This window comes from Trichechus manatus, unplaced genomic scaffold, assembly GCF_000243295.1.
Source record: "Trichechus manatus latirostris isolate Lorelei unplaced genomic scaffold, TriManLat1.0 scaffold00003, whole genome shotgun sequence".
Taxonomy (NCBI): Eukaryota; Metazoa; Chordata; class Mammalia; order Sirenia; family Trichechidae; genus Trichechus; species Trichechus manatus.
The window spans coordinates 17,253,987-17,276,626 of NW_004443939.1; the positions used below are offsets into that span (position 1 = coordinate 17,253,987).

Sequence of the window (22,640 nt, forward strand, 5' to 3'; positions counted from 1 at the left end):
ACTTTGTTCACCGTAGAGAATTCATAAATTGCTAGATCAGAAGTTTAATTCAAGGGCTAGAGATAAAATTTGATTATGATCTTATCAAGTGGTACCCCAGATCATATGAGGACAGTGTTTTATAAATAGTGGAATAATCTGTAATTTATTATGAAACATTCTCCCTAAAATTCTAGGCCACCAAATCCAAGAAATGTTAAGCCAGCTACAGTTATCAGAAATATCCTCATTCTATAGATAAAATTTGTTTCAATATGTTGGGCTTGTCTTTGGTAATTTTTTTTTATAATTTATTGTGAAATATATGTAACAAAACATTTGCCATTTCCATCATTTTTGTGTACAATTCAGTGACATTAACTATAATCATCATGTTGTGCAACCATCATCACTATCAGTTTCCAAATTTTTTTCATCACACTTAACACAAACTCAGTAACCCCTTAAGCAATAGTTCCCCTCTCTTTAATAGTACTACCATTAAAAATTACTGGAATAAGTTATTTTCAACATTTTTCACATTCTGTTGAAATGCATTCTGTGTCTTTTGTACCATATGACTTGTCAAATTGGTTATTTCTGTTGAAGCTTAATCTGTGCCCAGGAATTCCAGCAGCTCTAAGAATTGAATGTGCAATGATAATAATAATAAATGACAATTTTTGTGTGCTCACAAAGTTCCAGATACTTTTACGTGCATTGTCTTATTTAGTTAAAGGTCCATTAGCGCTATTCAATATGTATATATCCCTATCAACAGATACGGAAACTGAGGCTGAGAGAAGTTATCAGACCTCAAAGCCAAGCTGTTAATTAAACTATATATGATGCTTCTCAGTATATGTGATAGTTAATTCACACATGTCATAAATGACTTTTCATATTTGGTAATTTGATGGACCCTATTGCTCTAGAGGCAAAAGGTCTTTCGTAAGACAAGAAACTGCATGTTGAGACTTCTTTTTCTTAGCTGTAGTCTTGAACAAAAACAATGAAAACTCAGACATCTGAATGGATGTTTTAAAAAGTCATCCTCTCACGAAGTATATTCAGTAGAAAGACCAGTGCCCTGGGAATTATAAAATCTAAGTGGTTGTGCAAAGCTGGATAAGTCCCTTCTTCTCCATGAGCCTCAGACTCATGAGGGATAGTACAAGGAGCATTGGCTTGGGAACCAAACAGCATGGGTGGTGGGCGTGAACCGTAGCTATGCCACTTACTGTGTGAACTTTGGCAAATTACTTAATCTCCCCGTGACTCAGCTTCCTCATTTATAATTTCCATATACATCTAAAATTCTTTATATCTTTGATAGAGATGTATAATCTATAACTGATGTCAATATTCTAGATGGTAAATTCCAGTAGTCTACTTGCTAGACTGTTGTAATAGCAAGAAGATAAGTAAATTTATTTCTAGATATCTGAATGCTAAGCACCCTGCTTCCTTCTGCCCCCTAATCATAGAGGGACATGCAAAAAGCAAGTAATGTACATGACTTTGGGGAGGAAAACTTGGGAGTTGGAGAACTTGCTTCATTATATACCCATTTGTACTTTTTGAATTTTGTACCATGTAAATGTATTTGTTATCTAGTAAAAAAATTAAAAACAAAACATACATATATACAAACACTTCACTAGATAAAACCCAAATTCCTTTGCACTAATATTCAAATCTTTGCATACTCTAGTCTAGACTAGTGTTTCTCAACATGTGATTCCCCACACCAGCACCATTAGCCTAACCTAGGAACTTGTTAGAAATGCAGATTTTCAGCAACCACCCCAGACTTACCGAATCAGAAACTGGGCATCTGACAGGAAACCTGGGTATTAACAAGCCCCCAGGGGATTCTGATGCACAGTAAAATTTGAGAGCCACAGGTCTAGATTCAGATTACTTTTACAATTGTCAGCTAACTCCCTTCTCAAACCCTATTCCATTGTGCCTGAATCAAAGTTACTTAGGACATCTGCTGAAAATGAAGCTTCCTTTGAAAGGAAGTTTGGCTTACTGGTTAGGTACTTTGGATCTGGAGCCAGACCCTGTGGGTTCAAACTTCTCTCTTTTATATGCTATTGGGTAACATAGAGCTTCAGTTCCTTCCTTAGTAAAATCTAGTAATAATGCCTATTTATGAGGATGTTGTGAGTCTTAAATGTGTTAATAAATGAAAAAGTCTTAAAACAATGCCTACCACAACAACACATATTCAATGGATGTTTTAGAAAAAATAAAATCCAATAAAGTAAAAGATTATTGACTTAGTGAATTTGAATTTCTGGGATTTGGACCCAAGAAATACGTATACTGTTTTTAAGGCTTCATTCCTCTCTGTCCTACCCACGCAGACCTCTGAAGCTGCTTCTTCTAAATTAAAAGTTTTAGCCCACTTACAAACTAGACCAACAATTCCCAAATTATCTTCCTCAGAACAGTCATTACTTGAGATATTCGATACTGAGATATTTGTAGGCATATTATTAAAGCAGGTTTCATCAGCAAATAAGTTTTTGGGACTCTGTATAAGTTGGACCGGGCAGTGTTTTGTTCTGTAGTAAATAGGGTCCCTATGAGTCAGAACTGACTCTATGCTTTATCTTTTGAATCATCATTTAACTTTTCAATTATTTTGCCATGTCTTCCCAAATAGAATATAGGCTCTTTGAGGGCCGGGATTATGTCTTAAATGTTTTAATCTCTCCATCACTGTACCTAGGCAATATAGCACGGGGGAATGTTTGTAGGCCTTGGAGCTAGACTTGAGTTTGAATCCTGGCTTCTCTACCCATTTATTAATTGACCTAGGGCAAGTCACTTCATACCTCAGAGCATCAGTTTTCTCATCTGTAAAATGGAAATAATAATACATTTTAGAGGTTTGTGTGATAATTAGTATTACACAATTAGCCTTCAATAAATTACAATCATTATTAGTAGTAGTAGTAAGCAAAACAATATTTGATTTATTATTGCTTGTGATCATTTTTGTGTGAGGATTAGTGATACAACATGAATGAAATATCTAATTCTTTAAAAAATGTGATAATGATGCATATTTTAAACTTATAAAATTTACTCTTATGAAAAGAGGTGTTTGAAATTGTTTCCATGTATTTTGTCACAGTCCTCAAGAATAAACTGTTTAGAATCATAGTATTTGTTTGCCAAGCTAAAAGACCTGAAGAGAAAAATTTAAAACACAACAGAAAAATTTTAATGTAGTTTCCAAAGTGACAGAGATATCTTCACAAAAATAAATGTTATTGAGAAAAGTACAGAGAACTGATTAAATGGAATTTCATGGCTGGTTGTATGAAATTTCAGTCAAAGTACAAAACCAGCACTGAGCAATGACATTCATTTAAGAGCCATCCTCCTCCGCTATCTATTTCCTACTAACTCTCTGCCCTCAGATTTTAGGATTGTGGCCATTTATGGGTTGTAGACAAATTATAATTGCATGAAATGTTTCCATATTTTGGCTGGTTAAGAAATCTTTCAACATCCTAACTTGAAGCGTAAAGAATCTTTTCTTTAAATGTGTTTTGGCAGTGAATAAAGCTATTTTCTACTCCTAGGTTGCATATCTGTTCACTAAAAAAAAAAATTTTAAACAACATTTTGCATTTGGGTGATATTTTCCTCTTATGATCTAAAAAATATAATTTTTTTTTTTTTGCAAATTTTCTTTCCATTTAATCTTAATAATTTCCCAAAGACTGTGAAGGGAGGTAAATGTTACTGTTTTGGAAAGATGGGGGAAATTGGAACAAAGGAAAAGTATATAGTCTGTATGATAATAGTAACTATGCTTAAAAACAGTCAGAATAGGTATTTCATTGATAAACTCTCTGACTGCTGTATTTCTATCACTTGCTGTTTCTACAAGTTCTAAAAGAATTTGGCTTAGGCTATAGGATTTAGTACAATAACTGGGTGACTTTAGTAAACACTATAGAAAAGAATTAGTCTGACTAAATTTTGTTAATTTCTTGTTATTGTGTAAAAGCAGCCCAAATGACTTACCTAATGTTAAAGAGGAAACGAAGGATGGAATCTAAAACTTGATTCCTAGCCTAAATTAAGTGAAATTGATCTTATAGTCTCTGAAAATGTGGATAACGTCAGCAGCTACATAGTGTTCAATATGTCCTTTCTAAGTGCTGTATGTATATTAACTCCTTTACATGTACAGGTAGTCCCGACTTACAGTGGGGTTTTATTCTGACAACTACTCCGTTGTAAGTCAATTCTGACAGAATTTGAATACTTTATTATTATTATTATTTAGTTTTCATTATTTTTGCCTTTTATTAACAGTATCTTTATAAATCTGATCTTTGTCTTTGGGAGTTGAAAAATTACATCTGAGAATGATAATGTCAGCAAGTTATGTGCTGCAACATTGTGTGTAGTACATATTACTAATGATGTGTAGGTGCTGTTGAGTTACTTCCAACTCATAGTGACCCTATCTATGTACAACAGAACGAAACACTGCCCAGTCCTGCACCATCCTCACAATTGTTGCTGTGCTTGAGCCCGTCGTTGCAGCCACTGTGTCAATCCATCTCATTGAGGGTCTTCCTCTATTTTGCTGACTGTCTACTTTACCAGGAGTGATGTCCTTCTCCAGGGACTAGTCTCTCCTGAGAACATGTCCAAAGGACATGAGATGGAATTCTCACCATCCTTGCTTCTAAGAAGCATTCTGGCTATACTTCTTCTAGGGCAGACCTGTTCATTCTTCTGGCAGTCCATGGTGTATTCAATATTCTATGCCAAAACCATAATTCAAAGGCATCAATTCTTCTTCTGTCTTCCTTATTCATTGTCCAGCTTTCACATGCCCGAGGTGATTGAAAATGCCATGGCCTGGGTCAAGCACACCTTAGTCCTCAAAGTGACATCTTTGCTTTTTAGCACTTTAAAGAGATCTTTTGCAGCAGATTTGCCCAGTGCAATATGTCGTTTGATTTCTTGACTGCTGCTTCCATGTGTGTTGATTGTGGATCCAAGTAAAATGAAATCCTTGACAACTTCAATATTTTCTCATTTATCATGATGTTGCTTATTGTTGTAAGGATTTTTGTTTTCTTTATGTTTTGTTTCCTTTACATTGAGGAGCAATCCATATTGAAGGCTGCAGTCTTTGATCTTCATCAGTAAGTGCTTCAAGTCCTCTTTGTTTTAGAAAACAAGGTTGTATCATCTGCATATCGCAAGTTGTTAATGAGTCTTCCTCCAATCCTGATGCCACATTCTTCTTCATATAGTCCAGCTTCTCGTTTTATTTGCTCAGCTTACAGATTGAATACTAGTGATAAGATGTACCAAAAAAAAAAAAGACCTTTGTAAATGCAGTTTGTCATAACTTAAATACGTGGTAAGTTGGGGACTACTTGTATGTAGTCCTTATAACAGATGGTTAGTACTGTTTTCACTGCCTTTCTCTCAGTGATGAACCTGAGGTACGGATTAATTAAGTAACTTGATTAGAGTCTTGCCACTAGTAAGTGTTAAGAGTCCAGACTTGAATCCCTGCTATCTGGCCTAAGAGCTTGGCCTCTTAACCAATATTGTGACTATACTGTCACTTTTAGGCAGTGGCTACTTAAATAGCTTGCCTTTGCCAAACAATTTTTATATCTATCTCTTTACTATATCCTTTTCTGCTAAATCTCTGCTAATACAATAACAAATCTTTATTGTCATATGAAATTTGTCCAGCCCACATGTAATTTTACACTTTGCTGACTAGCAGGCAGTTCTATTTGCATGACACAACCTATTTTAAAAAGAAAATACCACAGGATAATTTTTACATATTTCAGAAACAGACTTTGCAAGATTTGTTTATTTCAGGCTCCTCTCCCATTACTAGTAACAGGCCATTTTAATCATTGACATATATAGTAAAACCTGCAAAAGCCAGAACCTGTCAGAGAAGGAAACCTCAAATATTTTCCACTGAAATGAGTGATAAAAAAGTGGTAAAACTGCACCTTGTCAAAGGTGGAAAACTTGTGAGACCCAGAAAAACAAGGCAGTCCCATAGAGTTCTGGCCCTCATAGGTTTCCTCTATATGGAATGCCATATCTATACCAGGGGCTTAGCATACACTATCTCATTTAATCTCTATTGGAACTATATGTTAGGTATCATTGACCTATTTTACAGATGATAAAACAAAGATTAAAAGTAGATAAAGGTCATTCAGCTATTAAGTGGTCATGCTAGGATTGGAACTCAAGACTGTCTGCATATTTGCCATTAAATTACACTGCTTATGTTAAAGTTAAAAGTGAATTAAGAAGGTAAAGCCTAAAGCCATTTATGTTTATGCTTATTTATATCTACGTTAACAGAAGATTTAATGATATTTAATGGTATCTAATGGTCACAAATGATTTTAAAGTGAAATTATAGAGTACCTGTGTAATATATTCACACTTCCTCTTCCCTAGTAGCCTAAGTAATTGAGGGTTAATGGTGCAGTAACATCTTCCCAATCAAGAGTAATTCAGGAAGACCAAACTGGATTCGAGAAAATTGTATAGTAGAGATTATTTTTAGGAAATGACGGTGATATTGTTGTTTGATTTCAAGCATTGCTACCTCCAGTAGCATCACTTATACTGACACATCACCTAAGACAAAGCCTTCCTAAGCACAACTCTGCTAGTATTTCTATGGGTTTTATCTGTTATTGGCATATGTATTGTGTGTGTTTAAATGTTTTCAAGGACTTTAAATTTTGCAACACAAAGTTTCAAATTTTAAAACTCCTAGGTAATATAGATCCCAGCAGCATCTACACCACCTAGCAGTTGGTTACAAGTGCAGGATTTGGGCCCCACCCCAAATTGTTGAATCTGAATTTACAAGTTAGCAAGTTCCACAGTGGTTTATGTGCACTCCGAAGTTCGGCAAGGACTGCTTTAAAGTACATTAAGTTTCCTTTGCAACTTGTTTTTATTTTTAATGCATACAATTATACAGATATAACTTCTAAAACAAAAGGTAACTTTGGTTCTATCTTTTGACTTAATTATTACAAATACCAGTGATAATCTGAGTAAATATAATAGAACTCGTTTTCATACAGGATCCTGTGTTAGAACACCTTGAGTGATGTCTAACATGATAACCATCAATAAAGTCAGCCGAAATTGTAGGTTATGAGTTTGAGTCTTTGGAATTTCATGGATCACTGAGGAATATATGTTTTGCACCTACTAGCTCTTCTCTGTAATACAGCCATGTAAAATACTTTCTCTCTGTAAATTATTAATTGAGTGTACCCCATTGTGCAGTAAAATTTTTGGCTTTTTAATACAGGCAGTCCTCATTTTTCATGGTAGTGTGAGACTGTAAAAGTGACTGTGCAAGCTGATACCGTGCGAAGCAATCTTAATAATCAGTGGGAAAAATTATGATGGTCTTTAAAAATTTTTGTCAAAACATAAAAAAACTCTTACTGTTGGTTATAAATATACAGGGAAATGGAAGAATAGTAAAACTAATATTCATTTACCAAACTCCATTGCCATCGAGTTGATTCCAACTCATAGCCACCCCATAAGACAGAGCAGAGTTACCCCCATAGAGTTTCCAAGGAATGGCTGGTGAATTCGAACTGCCAACCTTTTGAGTTAGCAGCTGAGCTCTTAACCACTGCGCCACCAGGGCGCCAATATTCAGTTAGCACACTGTCATTTTAAACATTAGAAGCATTAAGAATTAAAATGTTTTATTACTTTGTAAAAAAACTTACAATAGTAGTTTGAATAGCGCTCACCTTCTTTTTGTTGTGTAACATGTTATGAAGTATTACAGTGAATTGTCATACTCCTATCTAAGTTGGGATCAATTTCCAGAAGTTCACCCTTTGCTCTTTCAATGTCATGAAATATCTCCAAGAGTTTCTTTAATGTGACATTTACTGCCAGTGTCAATTCCTCTGGGACATCTTCTTTTCATCACAACCACTTTCTTCATTTAATTCGGTTAAGTTTGGCTTCATTAAGTTCTTCTGGCATCATGTCTGAGTCTAGGGAATAACAGTGGTATCAACATTCACATGGTTATCTACTTCTTCTATAACTCTGTCTAGGTTCAATTCAAATCCTACAAAGTTTTTTGCACAGTACACTACAAGTTTCTGCTATTCTGCACACATATATATTCCTGCTGTTACTTCCTGCCATGATGCTTGAATGTTTTCAACTGTAACGCTTTATGTCATATTTCTTCCAAAACTCAGCTAAAGAAATTGCAAGATCTCTAGTTTCAGCATCAGTAACCTGTTAAAAGTCTGGCTAAAATAATAGGCTTTTAGAAGTTGAAATCACTCCTCGGTCCATTAACTAGATTAATGAAGTTGTTCTTGATGGTAAAAAACAAATTTTCACATTTTCATTCATGGCCCCAAGAGAATTAGGGTGACCAAGAGCATTATTGACTCAAGGGCAACAGGTTTGGTTTTTTTGTTTTGTTTTGTTTTTCTGTTAGAGCATTATCCAATGGTAGTAATGCTTCAAAGTTTAAATTATTTTGCCTACAGTTTGTCTCCGCTGCTGGAAGACAAGGAGGCAACACAACTACATACTTTGCTGTCTGTGTGTGAACTAAATAACAGACATGCAGTGACAGTCACTGGCAGACTTTGAAATCTGTAACGTGACTGCTCACTGATCATGATGTCCGTGTGTTATTTATGTCATGCTGTGTGGACTGAAGAGTTAAAAGCAAAATGTATATGCAATTACAGTTAATGTACTTTAGTAACTGATTTGAACCATATTGTTGGTACCAAAAAAAAAAAAAAAAAAACCATTGTCTTTGAGTCAATTCAGACCCATAGCAACCCTATAGGACAGAGTGGAACTTCCTCATAGAGTTTCCAAGAAGTGGCTGGTGGATTTGAACTGCCGACCTTTTGGTTAGCAGCCAAACTCTTAACTGCTGTACCACCAGGACTCCATATTGTTGGTGGACTCTTATTATTTGACAAAAGCATGATAACTGAAATTTGTTCATATTAGAACTGTTCTAAGTATGACTGCCTTTAGTTTAATCCACAGAACATATTTTTTTATAAAAGAAAGAAAACATATATAAACCTTTATATATTTTTTATTGTTTAAGTACCTTCTTTCAGTTCTACTCTCTGAACATGCAACATCTGAGTTCTTTTATTTTAAAAAAAGCACTTGATGCTATTATGACCATTTGATAAGTACATGACCCCAAACCATTGATAAAACCCTCTTTTATTCAATTCCAGAAAATTTACTGAGTGCCTTCTATACGTAAGACACGGTGTGAGGTGTTATTTCTCAAAGATATAAATAAACTCTGTTACTGGGTTTCCCATATGCATTGATTCCTGCCCCACAAATGCACACACACACACACACACACACACACACACACACAGAGGGTCACATAGTCATGCACATCTGGCACCCCAGTGACATAATCATGTGGGGTCTCCAAGGACATAGAATCAAATTTATCAAAGTTTATTAATACTAGGAGAGCCTTGTTTTTTGAGCTCTGGTGGTCTTTGGGTTATTTTTTTGATACCTAAGATCATACATCTAGTCAGTTACAGAGTTGGGATGCAAATCTTTTCTGATTCCAACCCGATATGCTTAATCTCTGTGCTAACTTAACTGCTTAGGTAACTGATGAGAACAAGTTGCTTTCAAGCTAGCTAATTCCAAACATAGAAAAGGAAGCTGATTCTACAATCTACTCCAGCTCACTCTAATTTATTCTTCCCTTTATAATGTCAGAAATCCTCAGCATTGGGGGTTTCTTCCAATTACAGTAATGATGCTAGTATGAACCGTAATAACAGTGTAATAGCATTAACAATAACATCAATGACAACTTAAATATGTTTAGTGCTTACTCTGTGCCAGGTGCTGTTTGTTTCCCAGATATCTCAAACCAGGCACTGAAATTACTTTTTCCCTTGCGATAACTTAGTCTGTTTTCCTGTGATTCTTCTCTGTAGATCAGGAGTTGTTGTTGTTGTTAGTTGCCATCGAATCAGTTCCAACTCATGGCGACCCTATGTGTGCAGAGTGGAACTGCTTCATAGGGTTTTCAAGGCTGCCACCTTTCAGAAGCAGATTGCCAGGTCTGTCTTCTGAGGTGCTTCTGAGTGGATTCAAACTACTAACCTTTCAGTTCTTTGTACTACCTAGGGGCAGATCAGAGATAAAGTGGGCTACGTATGGAGTGGTGAGGATTGTGACAAACGAGAACAAGTGCCCACCTGAAGGCAGCAGCCATTACTCAGTTCCCATTACTTGTTGCCATGAGAGATTATAGGCACTGTATTACCAGATATTTCTCTTTTCCAAGAGGCATCAAACATCTGGGTCATTATGTAAGATTTACTAATCTTTAAAATACTGTGTAAACCAAACAAAACGCATTTGCAGGATAAAATGAGCGCTCTCTGTGACTTCTGCTCCAGATGCACGAAGTAAGAGACAGGATAATACAGTGGAGCCATACTGCCTACATTTAACTCCCAGCATTGCTGCTTTGTGTGGCCTTGGCTCTTTAAGCCTCAATTTTCTTATCTGTGAAAACTGTTTTAAAAATAATAAATATATTACAGAATTCTTATATTAAGAGGTTAGTTATTTTTATCTCTAAAATGCTTAGTAAGATATCTAGCACTTAGTGTTTTTATTATTATTATTTTCTCCCCTCTCTACTCCCCTCCAAAGACCTGCTGTCTACACCCTTCTACCTCACCAATGCCAATTATATGCACTTATTCCAAGGAGGTACATTCTGATCATCTGGCTATGAATGATACCTAAGTGGTATAAAAACAAACAAAATATCTCTACCATTTTCAAAGGCTTGGTTACTAAATGACAAGTAGTTTAGAAGTGGAAAAATAAACCGTATTTATTTTACCAAATTGAATCATTTATTTATGGTATTGGACCATTTGACTGAACTGATAAATTAATTTATATAATATGATGCATGACTAGGCGAATAACCTTAGTTGTTTTGTGAATTTGTATATGTAGATTTTAAAACCCTTTTCGCTAGTTAACCTTTTAAAATGTTTAACTAATGTATTTAACTTTTCAGTTTATCTTTATTGGAGGAATTTGACTGTAGCTGTAATGAACTGGAGTCGCTACCTTCTACTGTTGGCTACCTTCATAGTCTTCGAACACTAGCAGTTGATGAAAATTTCCTTCCGGAATTACCTAGAGAAGTGAGGAATAAACTTATTTCTATTAGTTAACTTTAAATGAATCTGTTTGGGGATTAAATTTTAACAGGCGAAATAGCGGTGTAGATTTGTGAGTTGAAACGTGCATGTATTTTGGAATTATCTACATATTTGTTTGTTAATTATTCTATTTTAAATGACAAGTAACAGTGTCTTATATTTAATCCAGAAAATGAATTTGACTTAAAGTTTGCATGCAAAGAAAAATAATAAATAGTTTTAGTTAGTCACTGCTAAAGAATACAATTTTAAATCATTTAATTTATGTATTTTGTTCTCAAGAACAGTTACAACTAACATTTTGGGATAATTACATCTCCATTTCTGAAGTAAATGTTTCTTTAATGTAAATATGTTTTTTAAGTCTCATATTTTTAAGTCTCATATTACTTTAACTTCAGGAGCCACCTAGAGGTTCTTTAATTTTTACTTCTCAATGAGATTTTAATTTATTAACTTCAAGAAAAAAATGTGAAGAATATTTAAATTCAACATTTAAATCATTTCCATAATGAAGTAACAGCAATCAGTATATCATTATTTTAGAGCAAAAAGTTCTGAATACAAATGACTAATGCCATTGTAATGTGAAATAAAACTAACTTTGCCAAGGAAATGTCTGCAGTACTTCATTTTTTGGTATGATTTTCTATTATAAATCCAGATGTGTTAGCACTGACTTTGATAGCCAGAAACAATAGGATTTATGAAAACAGTGATGTTAATGAGTATTTTAATAGTAAACAAAATTTTAACAAAGAAAATTCTTCCTAATATGTAAAGGAATATGAGGCCTAAAATGTCTTAATTTCTAAAAGAATATATACATATTTTAAGAGACAGATTAAAAATAAAACAATACACATATTAAGAGAAAGTTTTCAAAGTGATAAGGAAATCTGTGAGTTAATTAAATTGCTTTATAATTTAGAACAAATAACACAAAAAACAACATCACACTGTGATTATTTTCTTTTGTTACCCATAGATTGGAAGCTGTAAGAATGTCACAGTTATGTCTCTACGCTCCAATAAACTGGAATTTCTTCCTGAAGAGATTGGACAGATGCAAAAACTAAGAGTCTTAAATTTGAGTGACAACAGGTATTTTTGCAATATTTCATAATCACATATTAGTACTTACTTGATAAAAGCAAATTATGTTCCTTTGTCAATAATTTTGGAAAAATCTTATGTGTCTTATGAATTATATGAAATGTAAATATCCATGTTTTATGTAGAAAATTGCAGAAGGTAAATGTTTTTAAGCTGACTATTCCTAATTTTATTATTTTGATTATATTAAAATTATATAAAATTTATACAGCAGAATCCTCCAAGAAAGCATGCTATAATGAAGACATAGAAAAATAGTTATAGTAAAAAGCTATAAATTTATTAATAAATATTCATGTACATATTATTCATGTATACACACACATATGTTTCATGTATACACTTGTGTCTCCAACAAATTAATTGGACAATGTGCATATTTTCAACCTCACCAGAGTACTGGTAAGAATACTGCCAGAGAGCTAATACTCGACACTCATAAGGTTTGCACATTACCCTAAGGACAACCAGAAGGCTATTTAGTTATGCTCAGAGCAGGAAGAGCAAAGAAAGGATAGGTCGTATTATTGAGAAAAAGGTGTTATATTGGTAGATGGCTAAATAAATGTGAAACTCCACAACTCATCTTTGTTTCTACCTTCTCCTCTAACAGGAAAGAATAAAAAAAAATATTGACTTGAGATAACTGCTAAGTAGATAAAGTAAATGCAGATTAGAATGCATCAACTCTATGTTTTCAGTAAGTTTCAGTCAGACAAATCATAGTATGAGGAACTGAGAGATCTTGCAATGAAACTCAAAAATGGGCGTTTTTCAAATCATGAAGTTTTGTCAAAGTTTCAGGATAAGCATGGAAGTTCTGGTTTGTTTGTTCAAGGAAAAAAATATACTTTGAATTACAAAAATAGCTATTCACTTGGTAGCTCAAATAATATTTCTATGCAAGAGACGAAAACATTTTATTAAAAGTTTTGGTATTTTATTTATAAAATTAGGATGACAGGGATGCACGATAGCTTTATTTGTCAATAATAAGTCATGTCAAACCAACTTCATTTCCTCTTTTGATTGGGTTACCAGAAATGGAAGTGGAAAATGAGGGAAATGCATTGACAGTTGTGCCTGACTTTCAGCAAGATATTTCTTTTTTAACCTCTAACTATATTCTTGTGAATAAGATTAGGAAATATGGTCATGAAAATATCCTAGGAAAGTGGATTCCTAGTGGATTTATTTATAATGCCCAGTGGGTCTGAGCGCCATTATTGTCAACCTGGAAAGAGAGTTTTCATGACGAGCTACCAAAGTCTTTTAACTTTTTTTCATTATAAATCTGCATGATGATATAGAAAATATGCTTATCAAATATTACAAATTACGTGTAGTTGGAAGGGCTATCAATACTTTGAAGTTTTTTATTCAACAAATATAGCATACTTGAGTACTTACCATGGGCCAGACAGACAGCTAGGTAGGTGCTAGGGCAAAATACATGAGTAAGACATTGTGGAGCTCACAATATTAGGAGTTTAAAACACTTTATTGGCCCAGAAATATAAACTTAATTTATCTCCTAGTACAGTGCCTGGAACAGTATGGAGCTAACTTAATATTTTTAAATTAATGAATAAATTAATCTTAACCTGAGATATAGCCAAAGCTGAGATCGAAGTTAAACATTACCATCATAGATTGAACTGTTTGGATAAAAGATTAAGTATGAAATTTTATCCCGAATTAATGATTATTACAGTTTCATATTTAAAATACAATAGTCAGATTTTAAAATTTTTGACACTATACTTGAGCAACAATGATTTGTCTACATTGTCAGCTGCAAGGTTGTGCCTGTGGCCAATTTACTGCGCATCTATGATACTAAATATAGTCTCACTTTCATAGGAGTTCACTGGAAGAGCAAGGAAAAATTAGGGTGCCACGTTCTTCTCTAAAAAGTTATTTGTTTTCTTCATATTCTACATTTATATTTGGACTGATGATGACTTACCATGGACATTGTTGTACATGCTTCCGGAGAATCTTCCCCTAGTGTAATTTTGATGCAGCAGAGTTGAAATTCTGCTTTTAATTTATCCCCACATGATATGAAAAATTCCCCAATAAGTCCTCCCTTCATAATTTCTGACTTATTCATTTAATTTCTTTATTAAATAACCAAAATATACAAACAGTTCATATGGGTAATTTGGTTTACCATTATGAATGCTAGTATAACAAATAATTCTACAAAAATAGAATTATGATATAATTTAATCTCTGTTGTTCTTCTCTGTATTATTCCTTATGTTTTATAAATATTTATTAGCTCAAAAATGTTATTATCTTCTCCCTAAAGTTATTTAGCTAATGTACACTCTTTTAATAATCTGTATTGGTGACAATCCTTTTCATATTTATTAAACTTTTTGAAAGTGCTTAACTGCTTTTACACATAAACACATAAAATTAACTGCTTCCACAGTCATTATTAATTATTGTAGCATTTTCCACTTCTATTATCAAAATACTTTTATTCAGCAATTGGTTGATAAAACTTCAACAAAATAAAAGCAAGGAAATTTTCATTCCAAGTTATATCTAAAATGTTTATCTATATTTGAGAGTGAACATGCAGAAATTAACAATAAATTTAATAGGCATGCCTTGTTCGTATTATTGACTTTGCTGACTAGCTATCATGGTAATCTATGTGAAGAAAACTTATTAATCATGCAGAAGTTCAAGGAACTCAAATATTATGTTGAAGTAGACATTTGGCTATTTGACCTTCCAAAGGCTTATGCCAAAGCCAAATAGATGATTTGGGGCTGAATATCAAGCTGATGAAAAACTTCACATATCTCAAGAATGCTATGTTTAAAGATTCCCTCTTTGAATATCTACTATAAAATATACAAAGGCTGCAAAAACAAAAGGACGTACTTTCTGGAGGTGAACGTAACACTGACAGCTGTAAGTTCTTTCTGTAGTAAGTAAAATAGACGTGGCCCCTTGCCCTCACGGAGGTTACAGTTTTGTGGGGATATCAGACAGTGAACAAATAATCACAAAAATAAATATGATTACAAAGTATGATATATTCCACAAGAGAAAATACAAGATGCTTTGAGACTAGAACGGGAAAAGTAATTAAAATGAAAGTCAGGAAAAGCCTCTGAGAAAATGACATTAAGTTGAGAGGTAAAGGGTATGTGGTATTTAGTCAAGTGAAGTGTGGGAGAAAGTGTATCCTAGACAGAGAAAAGAGCTTCAATTTTCCTTGTCATAGGCTGATAGAAGGCCAGTGGATATGTGGAGACTGAGTCAGGGAAAGAGTAGCAGGAGAAGCATCTGGAAGGGTTGTTAAAGTCCAGATCTTTTACGACCTGACAAGGCATATTAATGATTTGAATTATATCCTGGGTACAGTAGAAAGCATTTGAGTGCTTGTAAACAGATTTCCATTTTCTAAAGATCCATCAGGCTGCTCATTGGAGAGAAAGAATGAAATCAACAAGTTAGAGTATTTTAAATAATTCTTCTAAAAACTGAACTTTATCCATGCTATTAGAATTTGCTTCTTTTTACAGGTTGAAGAATTTACCATTCTCATTTACCAAACTTAAAGAGCTTGCAGCTTTGTGGCTTTCTGACAATCAGGTAAGAACTTTTAAGATTTTCTTTTATTTTGATTATGAAGATGACTATAATTGAAACTTTGAATTACTAACCTTTTCCCAATAGATACCTTTGACTATTACTACAAACTATCCACCACATGTCTATCAGTTTGTCATAGTGTGATGGCTTGCTTCTTACTATGATACTGGAAGCTTTGCTAGCTGTATTTCAAATACCAGCACAGTCACCTTGGAGGACAGATTTTAGTTGAGCTTCCAGACTAAGACAGACTAGGAAGAAGGACCTGGCAGTCTATTTCTGAAAAAATTGGCTAGTGACAACCTCATGAATAGCAGCAGAACATTTTCTGATATACTGTCACAAAATGAGCCCTTCAGATTGGAAGGCTTCAAAATACAACCTGGGAAGGGCTGCCTCTTCAAAGTAGAGTCAACTTCAATGACGTGGTTGGAGTCAAGCTTTTGGGACCTTCATTTGGTGATGTGGCATGACTCAAAATGAGAAGAAACAGCTGCAAATATCCATTAATAATTAGAACGTGGAATGTATGAAGTACAAATCTAGGAAAATTGGAAGTCATCAAAAATGAAATGGAATGCATAAACATCAATAACCTAGATATCAGTGACCTGAAATGGACTGGTGTTGGTCATTTTGAATCAGACAATTATATGGTCTGTTATGCCGGAAATGACAAAATGAAAAGGACTGGCATCACGTTCATCATTAAAAAGAACATTTCCAGGTCTATCCTGAAGTACAATGCTGTCAGTTATAGGATAATATCAATATGCCTACAAAGAAGACCAGTTAATATGACTATTATTCAAATTTATGCACCAACCACTGAGGCCAAAGATGAAGAAATTGAAGATTTTTACCAACTTCTGCAGTCTGAAATTGATCGAACATGCAATCAAGATGCATTAATAAATACAGGTCATTGGAATGTGAAAGTTGAAAACAAAGAAGAAGGATTGGTAGTTGGAAAATACGGCCTTGATGATAGAAACCACACTGAAGATGATAGAATTTTGCAAGACCAACAGCTTCGTCACTGCAAATATATTTTTTCAACAGCATAAATGGCAACTATGCACATGGACCTCACTGGATGGAATACACAGGAATCAGATCAACTACATATGTGGAAAAAGATGATGGAAAAATTCAATATAGTTCAACCATTTCAGGACGTAGCATATGATCAAGAGCAAATGGTACTGAAGGAAGAGGTCCAAGCTGCGCTGAAGGCATTGGCAAAAAACAAGGCTCCAGGAATTGACTGAATGCCAACTGAGATGTTTCAACAAACAGATGCAGTGGTGGAGATGCTCACTTGTCTATGCCAAGAAATTTGGAAGATAGCTACCTAACCAACCATCTGGAAGAGGTCCATATTTGTGCCCATTCCAAAGAAAAGAGATCCAACAGAATGTGGAAATTATCCAACAATATCATTAATATCACAGACAAATAAAATTTTGCTGAAGATCATTCAAAAGCAATTACAAAAGTACATCGACGGGGAACTGCCAGAAATTCAAGCCAAATTCTGAAGAGGAAATGGAACACAGGGTATCATTGTTAATGTCAGACGGATCTTGGCTGAAAGCAGAGAATACCAGAAAGATGTACTTGGGTTTTATTGGCTATACAAAGGTATTAGACTGTGTGGGATTATAACAAATTATGGATAACATTGAGAAGAATGGGAATTCCAGAACACTTAAATTGTGCTCATGAGGAACCTATACATAGACCAAGAGGCAGTCCTTCAAACAGAACAAAAGGATGCTGCGTGTTTTAAAGTCAGGAAAGGTGTGTCAGGGTTGTATCCTTTCATACTTATTCAATCTGTTTGCTGAGCAAATAAGCCAAGAAACTGGACTATATGAAGAAGAATGCAGCATCAGGATTGGAGGAAGACTCATTAACAACCTGTGATATGCAGATGACACAACCTTGCTTGCTGAAAGCAAAGAGGACTTGAGGCACTTACTGAAGAAGATCAAAGACCACAGCCTTCAGTATGAATTACACCTCCACATAAAGAAAAGAAAAATCCTCACAACTAGACCAATAAGCAACATCCTGATAAACGGAGAAGAGATTGAAGTTGTCAAGGATTTTATTTCAACACCCATGGAAGCAGCAGTCAAGAAATCAGACGATGCATTGCACTGAGCAAATCTGTGGCAAAAGACCTCTTTAAAGTGTTAAAAAGCAAAGACGTCACTTCAAAGACTAAGGTGCGCTTGACCCATGCCATGGTGTTTTCAATCACCTCATATGCAAGTGAAAGCTGGACAATGAATAGGGAAGAATAAGGAAGAATAAGGAAGAAGAATATTGAATACTATGCGGACTGCCAGAAGAACGAACAAATCTGTCTTGGTAAATTTTAATCCTAAAATTTTGAAGCACCTATTCCAAACAATGAATAGCCAAACAAAAACAATCCCTTTTCAATTTTGCTTGTTATCATTGAAATATATGATCATAAAAGCAGCAGTACTGGTAAATTATTTGTTCATACTTCTAGGCATCTGGCTACTTTTGTGAAAAATTAAAAATATGTAACCTCTACAAAATGCAAGTGTAAGAATAATGTGTATGTGTCGTGGGGTTGTTAACCATTGTCATAGGGCAATATGTGTACTAACTGTTTAATGAGAAACTATTTTGTTATGTAAACCTTCATCTAAAGTACAAAAAAAAAAAAAATTATCTTTGTGAGATCAAACTGACAACAGCAACTCAAAAGGTTTGATGGGAAGCCTGGGGGACAGTGAGTTGAAGATATTGGTGATGGAATAATTTGAAAAAGAATAGTGAGAACAGCAGCACAACTGGAAGAACGTAATCGATGTCACTGAATTGACAGCTGAAATTTTTGAAATGGTTTATCTTTGGCTATGTATATTTTCACCAAAAAAAAAAAGTCCTCCAAGGTCAAGAAAGGAGAATGTTGACATGTTGTGGGATTGTTAACCAATGTCATAAGACAATATGTGTACTGACTGTTTAATGAGAAACTATTTGTTTTGTAAACCTTCACCTAAAGTACAATAAAAAAAAATTTTTTTAAGCTTAAATTTAAATAAATCGATCATGCAGATAAAAAAAAAGAATAATGTGTATGTTCCTACAGTCATCACAGTGCTGCTTCCATCTACTGAGTAAAAATTAGGTTGTCTTTTAAATTCAAATCTTATCAATACACTATAGAATTTTCTAGGCATCAATATGTCATTATTAATAAATCATGTTGGAATCAGTGTGAACTAGGCTAATGGAACAGTCTATTCTACAGTCTTGCGTTATGAAAAAACATCCCCTGATGTCATGATTTGTTATTCTTATGGGAGTATGGACAAGAACAATGACTGCATTGTTTAACTTTCATTTAAAGCAGTGGTTTAATGTGTTTCTGACTCAGTTCCATGAGACAAGCTGGTATTCTAAATCCCATTTGTGCTTCACTCCTTTTAATAAATGTCATGAGATAAGCAGGCTGTTTAAAACATTAAACAATATAATCATTTCCATGTATCTGGTACATAATATGAGTTCTAAAAACTATTTCTGGAATCAAATCAATAATAGAGAATGAAATATGACCATAGGTAAATGGATTGTGATATATTAGATATAAGTACACTCTTACCTGTTTGTGGACCCTGTCTTGGTTACCAAAGAATCTCCTAAAAAGAAATGCTATGTTTTAGCCTAATTAAATTCATAGATGCTCTCACATAGCATGATTTGATAGCAAATTCCATTTGTCTTTCTAGGGCAACACTTCATGAAAATGAATAGGCATCTAGAACCATACCAAAATCTTACTCAGCTGAAACAATTTAACACGTTTTGGTCTCTTCAGATTAAAACTGGCATTGTTTAGTCAAGATAAATGGATTTTGGTAAATTTTGTTAAGAATACTAGAGAATTAAAAAAAAATCTCCTTATGAAAACCTTGGAATTTAAAAATGTCTCTCAACAGTAGTCTTATATTAGATATACAGTGAAACTGTGAGAGCCAAAACTCAAGTGGTCTCCCTTGCTTTCCCAGGTTTCAAAGTTTTCTGCCTTTGACAGGGTGCAATCCTACCACTTTTCTATTGCTCCTTTTAATGGAAAATATTTGAGTTTTCCTTCTCTGACAGGTTTCTGCCTTATGAAGGTTCTGGCTTCTACAAGTTTTACTGTACTTTCTCATTCCATATTTTTTTTCTTTTGTTTTCTTTTAGTTGTTCATTCAGCTAGGTGAAGCCAGACTATTACCATTATCTTTTATAAAATAAATATTTTTGCAGTCTTACTAGTCTAATTTATATGTTCTTTATTTCCAGTCCAAAGCCCTTATCCCTTTACAAACTGAAGCCCATCCAGAAACAAAACAAAGAGTACTGACTAACTATATGTTCCCTCAACAACCTCGTGGCGATGAAGGTAAACCGTCAGTAGACATTTCTTCTATACTTATGATGACTATGGATGAAAGAGATTATTTTTGTTCTGATCTCTGGCCAGGAGGACTGGCCTATGGGCAAGGCTATACAGATAATTACATGACACACGTAAATCATTTGGGGGGTTACTCCAAGTATGAATCTTTCCTTTCTTCCACACTGTAATATTTTAGTAACGTTCCAAAAACTCTTCCTCTTTATATCTGAAGTGAAAATAATGTTGACTTTTAAGAGCAACAACTTCTCTTGAAAGATTGCGAGGCTCTGGACTAGTTAATCAAATGTCGAATATTAAGGAAGTTTCAATGAGCTGGTTTATTTCCTGTGCGCTCTGATTTCACCAATACAATTTAAACATTTAATCCAGTGACCTCAAGCCCTAAATTATTTCATGTGATAAGTCAACCATAAGGAGATGATTTACAAACAGCAACCATTCTTTGTTTTTCAAGTTGACTTTCCTTAAACAGTGTCGACAACTATATTAGGAATGCTTTTTGAAAAACCTCTTATTTCCATAATTAAATTAAATCTTCTATCCTATGGTTACATTATTTATAAAACTTCTAAAAGCAGTTTGTCCTGTACCATTTAGAACTTAGCATAGGCTCCCTAGCCTAAGTCAGCATAGGCTGATGCGCACATTTTCTAGTGTCTCAGTAATTCTTGAAAGAGTTAACCCATTTTAATCCCCCCATTTGAATAGGAGCCCCTTGGTGGCTCAAACATTTAAGAGCTCAACTACTAACTGAAAGATCGGTGATTTGAACCCACTCAGAGGTGCCTCTAAAAAAAGGTCTGGCAATCTGCTTCCTAAAGGTCACAGCCTTGAAAACCCTATGGAGTTCAGTTCTATTCTGTAACACGTGGGGTCTCCATGAGTCAGAATCGACTCAACAGCAACTGGTTTGGTGTTTTTATCTGGTATACTTGAGTCCCTGAGTGATGTAAGCGGCTAATGTGCTCAGCTGCTAACTGAAAAGTGGGAGGTTTGACCCACCCGCAACCACCTAGGAAGAAAGGCCTGGCGATTACTTCTGAAAAATCAGCCATTGGGGGTAAAAAAACCCCTATGGAGCACAGTTCTGTTCTGACATACATCAGGCCACTGTAAGTCAGAATCACCTCAACAGCAACCGGTACTGGTTTATATACTTGACTGAGACCAACTTTTAAAGTAAACCATTTTGCTTATGTATTTCTTATATTCAGGGATAATTATAATAAATTATTTTAGTCTTTGACTTACAAATGTAAATGAATCATTTTGGGATATTTTAATATATTTTTATTCATATTTTGGCTTACAGAAGTAGGAAAAGGAAAGATTATTTTCATAAATATTTTTCACATTTAATAAAATTCATCTTTTGAACTTATGAGAGAAAATCCAACATGTTTGCATGTGATATAAGAAAAATATTAAGTCAGGATTATATTTTTATTTATGTAGCTTTACTTATATTTTCATTTTAACATCCCTGGATTATAATAAAATATTTCATTTCAAATGGATCTAAGGAAAAATGAAACATGTTTCATGGTCTCTAGTCATTTCTGAGATCCAATTTTACTGATTTAAATCTAAGTTTTTTCTAGGATGTGAGGTATATCTAGTTAGATAAGGTATGATGTTAAAGAATTACCCTACTTCTTTTTCCTTTGAGGAAGTAATAGAAAAGATTTCATGGGCACTAACAAGTCACCCTGTGGTTTTTCAGGCAGAAGTGTAATAAATGAATTCCCAGAATCTTTTGCAACAACAATGAAATACATGATAAAGGCCATCCTTCAGTAAAGAATTTAGTCTCTACTAAGTACTCTTATTACACTTTCATGTGATCTTCACAATAATGTTGCGATTAAGATATTACCATTAGCCAACATTTTGACGTAAGTTAAAGGTTTATAAGCCATTTCACTGCTCATTTGAGACACATTTGCGCTAATTGAAACTTTAATGTTAAAGACTAAATTTTCACATGTTCTTAAAGTGAAAGCAGGCTCTTCTCCATGGTCCCTCCCTTCCCCCACCCCTACTCCCTAAAAAAAGCTTGTAATTCTAGATACCTTATTGTAATAATATCTTTTATAAAAGAAATCCTTACAGAATTTAGTGGTTTTAAGTATGGGCTCTGCATCACGCAGACAGGGAAT

General features: G+C 34.2%; 1 protein-coding gene across 2 annotated transcripts in view; it reads left to right on the forward strand.

Moving 5' to 3' along the window:
* The window catches only part of LRRC7 (leucine rich repeat containing 7), a 348,184-nt gene that overhangs the window by 222,974 nt on the left and 102,570 nt on the right, over positions 1 to 22,640 (forward strand). For both annotated transcript variants that reach the window (XM_023730981.1, XM_023730986.1), the window contains exons 10-13: positions 11,141 to 11,270; positions 12,277 to 12,392; positions 15,956 to 16,025; positions 20,364 to 20,463. In XM_023730981.1, the coding sequence (XP_023586749.1) occupies positions 11,141 to 11,270; positions 12,277 to 12,392; positions 15,956 to 16,025; positions 20,364 to 20,463 (416 nt within the window). The remainder of the gene's footprint in view (positions 1 to 11,140; positions 11,271 to 12,276; positions 12,393 to 15,955; positions 16,026 to 20,363; positions 20,464 to 22,640) is intronic.